Raw genomic sequence first — 4,173 nt, 5'->3', positions numbered from 1 at the left:
CCCCTGCCTGCTCCCCGTCTTCCTGCGGACCAGGGCTCCATCCCCATGTGGCATTCGCAACTCGGCACAAAGTAGAGATCCATGTCCTGGAATGGTACCATGTTCCCCAAATCCAAGCCCTTTAGAATGGAGGGTGACAGAGCACGAGGTTGAGCTACGAATGTGTTGTTCCTGGGTTTCTGTCTGAGCAGTAAACTCTGCTACGTCTCTGTCTTGCTGTGAGGAGTTTCCTGAGTTCTTGGAGGATAGTTTTAAAAACCTGTTGGTCTTCATTTTTCCCTTCACCGCCGCCAACTCCTCCTCATTCTCCTCCACAACTACCTCCTCTCCTTGCCTCTCGGCTCTACCTGAAAGACTCAGGGAGGGCCACCTGTCAAACTCCTGTTGTGCCCTGCCCAGCCTGAGGCAGTTCTCCATTGGCACCAGGGCATCTCCTTTTGTTTCTTTCAGGATTACAGAGATGTGGTAAACTGTTTCCCCCTGCTGCTGTTGGCCAATAGCTGTACTCCTTTGGGTCGCTTCCACTGTCCCACTGCTAAGGAATAGCATGACACTTCACTCAAACTAATTCACACATACATCTTCATTCACACAACAATAAAGGCACACAGCACAGGCGACAGTTCATATTCTGCCCAGGAGTTGTTGAGTTCAACTTAAAAAAGTCCCTCAGACTAAATTCCTAAGCCAGGCATAGTCCTTCACCCTTGACATGGGGGAGAAAAAAAAACAGCTTCAAACAAGTTAGAGCAAAACCTCGCTGTCACCTGTATCCTCTGGCTCCTTTATTCAGCAGACTCACACAGGCATTTAGATAGTAGCTGCTGTCTAGCCACACTTTGTTTTACCTGTCCTGTACAAGTAGATGAACACAAGAAAAGCAGGTTATCCACCGTTTGTTTTTCAACTAAGTCATATTTGTAGTAGCTGAAAAAGCTGCCAAAAAAAAAACAAAAACTTAATCATCTTTCTTCTTTGGCAAGTTACGAATTGTGAACAATCCTTGTTGTTGGTGGTGCTGACAAACCCCTTAATCTCTGAGCTCTTTCCATGTAGAGCCTGAGGGAGTGTGTCTCAGTTTGAACTTTCAGCTGCCTTCCAACCCCCGGGACACATGGAAAACAAGGACTGGATCCCATGGGTATTAAACACACCCTCCTGATTTCTCCAGAGAGACTAAAGCGGTCAAAAGTGAACACGTGCGCATACGACTGAGTTGATTACACACTGCTGTAATCCACAAGGACTACAATCCACAACAGCCATAAATGGATACTTGGTGTTCTTCTGCTGAAAGGCAAGTCACAAAGGGGGAGTATTTTCTTACATTTAATGGAATAAGAGAATAAGTCTGGCAATCACAATCACTAAAAGTACTTTGTTCACTAACCCACATTTTACTGATGACCAAATTGTATTAAATTGAACCATCTAGCACAGTTTGTTGCTTAGGGCGTACAGGCTTCGGTCTGATCTTTGATTGCAAAAATGTTCAAAATAAAAATGCCTGGCTCTTGCTACAGGAAAACATGAATGCCAACATAACCTGTGTTAGTAACATGGAGTATCCACATAACTACATACCAGACCTTCAGTGGCTACACAGCCCACTACATAGCCTACACACTGTGGGAGAGTTTAAGCTGAATTCCAAGATTGCTGACAGCTATTTATGGGGAGGAAATTGTATTCTTTTGAAAGCACTGGAGCTTACTCTGGCAGAAAATGGTATATTGGACATTATGTAAAACAGCATTCTCTGCATCTCAACATAATTACACATTTACTGCCAAGGATGTTTGCCATCTCACGTCATTGAGAAATTCGGCACATTGAGCCCCTGGGAAAGATCCTGATGTGAGCTATAATAAGATTAAATGTTAAGACTTAAAAGAACAAATGTGCTATAAAACAGCAACCATCTGAACCAAGCCAGATTTTACCTGCTCAGCTCTGAAACACTCTAGTTACATTGTGGTTAGGGGCTGGAACACTGCCCCTTTGTGGCCAAATGGAAGGAATGTTGGTAAGAAACAAAAATGGGGGTGTTTCTTCCTTATGTTCCATTGTTAGTTAACATTAACAATGGTACAATTTGACTGAACAATGGTTATATGACAACAGCCCTCTCTATATCTGGGTATTACACTGTGACTCCTCATTACATTTCCTATGTTACATACAACATACAAATCCCAAAACAAGTGCATGACTAGAATTTAGCATTATTGCTTTTTTAAGGGAGGGGGGGGTTGTTGGCTGAAAAACTAAATTCTGGAGGTGTTTCTTGGTACATCTTTCCTTTTGTGCTGTTATCAGCAGAGTGGTGTGAGAATGAAAACATTGTAAGAATGAAGGCACTGTTCCAGGAAACCTGCTGCTTTACTTTTCAGCACGTACTGTGGCAAAACATACGCATGCGCAATCAGGAAAATCTTGATTATGAGAGAGAAATTTGAATATTACCAGTAAAATGTCAAGATGCCTTAACATTTAAGTTATGTCCCATGTTAAGCTGTCAAAGCTCACTGCATTGGCCTTTACCTGTGTCTAGGAAGCAGGGATTTGCAATGATATGGGGCTCATCATCAAGCAAAGAGTTGTCTTCGCTCAATTGAATCCGGTGGTGTTGATTTTGTCTACGACTCCTGAAGCGCAGCGGCATAATCCAGCCATCTATAGCCTCAGAGGGGCATCTTCATGACTCACAGTGTAACCTTTCAAAAAGAACACATCCAGGTGTCGGAAATATCACATCAGTCCAAATAGTTGATCATCTTTTCATTTTCCTCTCCTCCTAGGACTACTTGTGCTTATTTCATGCAATACTATGAAAAACTCTGAGCTAAATTCACAGGTCCAGCACGTTAGTCCTTTGCCACTTTTGTCCAGCGGGGTTACAGAAAAATCTCTTTTCTGTCAGTTGCATCATGCTGTGGCCATGATGGAGACCCGGTAATGTGGTTACCAGCAGAAGCCTGACCAGCCTGGTCATGAAGTGGCCCAGATGTGTAAGTTGTATTGCAGGTGCTGCCTAGTAAGGTCCCACATAAGAAACACTGATAGGATTAAAGTTAATCCACTATCCTGTGGTCTATGTTGCCGTTCGGTCCAGAGGAAACGTGTTATAATAAGTCCAAGGATTTCCAAGTGCTGACCAGGTAACAGAGCTTCTCTTGTGTGCCCCTAAGAAAAACTGGATTAGAATGTTTTGACGCTCCTGAACTACCCTCAGTCTCTGTATCCGCGCATGTGTACACACCTGCCTGATTGTGAACAGATGTCATATTGTGTGTGCAGGTCATCTGTGTGCGTCACTGGGACATACATGACTGTAATGTTGTTGTTTTGCCAACGTGGCTACATTTAAAGTGCTCACCAGCACAAGGATTTATAACAAATCACTCACCATATCAGTTAATGCTATACACAAAAAGATACTGCATTAAAGAACTGTAGAAACACAACATAGCACTGTAAATGCACTGGACATACACATTCATATCTAAAGTGAATTAAAATACAAGTGGCGTTTTTGTTTTTGTTTTCCAATGGGAAATAGCATCCAAATTTAACTCTACATAGGTCTAATAGTAATGTGGTTTGCCTTAATTAGATTGTCTTTGTTTTAGTCTCATCATTTTAACTTTAATTTTAATTTAATTTAATTAATTAAGAGTATTTGCAGTTGTAATCACTTGACGCAATATGCTCCTCACTTCCTGAGGGAGGCAGTCACACCACTAAGGGCATGTATACTGATCTGAGGTTTGCATTTTAAATGATTTTGAAAAGCAAATACTCTTTAAAGAAGATTTCTGTCAAAGTTTGGGCTAAATGAAACAACATTGCTGGGATATCTCCATGCAGCAGTCACCTACCCTATGCCCGTTGATAGCGAGTGGCTGAACTGGGAATGGTTTTCACAGCACCATCAATTACCTTCAGGGCTTAAGCAATTTCAGAGGCTGTGATACCTTTCGAATGCCTATTAACAGGGCCCACTGGATAGATGTCTGAACAGCAGACATGACAGACAAGCAGCATGGGTGTGTTTATGTAAGGACAGAAGACAAATGCTGGTGTTGTCTAGCAGGTTGCATGATGCATCCGAGCCATACGAGTAAGGCTTAGTAACCCCTCATCAGTATTCTAACATGAGTCACTGTGAGG

The 4,173-nt window shown here is 42.4% G+C and overlaps 1 protein-coding gene across 3 annotated transcripts in view; it reads right to left on the bottom strand.

The window, feature by feature from the left end:
- Nucleotides 1-4,173, bottom strand: part of agap3 (ArfGAP with GTPase domain, ankyrin repeat and PH domain 3) — a 112,148-nt gene that overhangs the window by 67,212 nt on the left and 40,763 nt on the right. Inside the window, exon 1 of one of the 3 annotated variants that reach the window (XM_020595921.1) lies at nt 28-1,068. The exons of the other annotated variants lie outside the window; for them this stretch is intronic. Coding sequence (XP_020451577.1) covers nt 28-549 — 522 coding nt within the window. The 5' untranslated portion in view covers nt 550-1,068. Of the gene's footprint in view, nt 1-27; nt 1,069-4,173 lie in introns of those variants that run through there. 3 annotated transcript variants of the gene reach the window in all.

This window comes from Monopterus albus, unplaced genomic scaffold, assembly GCF_001952655.1.
Source record: "Monopterus albus unplaced genomic scaffold, M_albus_1.0 scaffold28.1, whole genome shotgun sequence".
Taxonomy (NCBI): Eukaryota; Metazoa; Chordata; class Actinopteri; order Synbranchiformes; family Synbranchidae; genus Monopterus; species Monopterus albus.
Note: the sequence above shows the minus strand (reverse complement) of the source record. Positions and strands in the feature narration are given on the sequence as shown.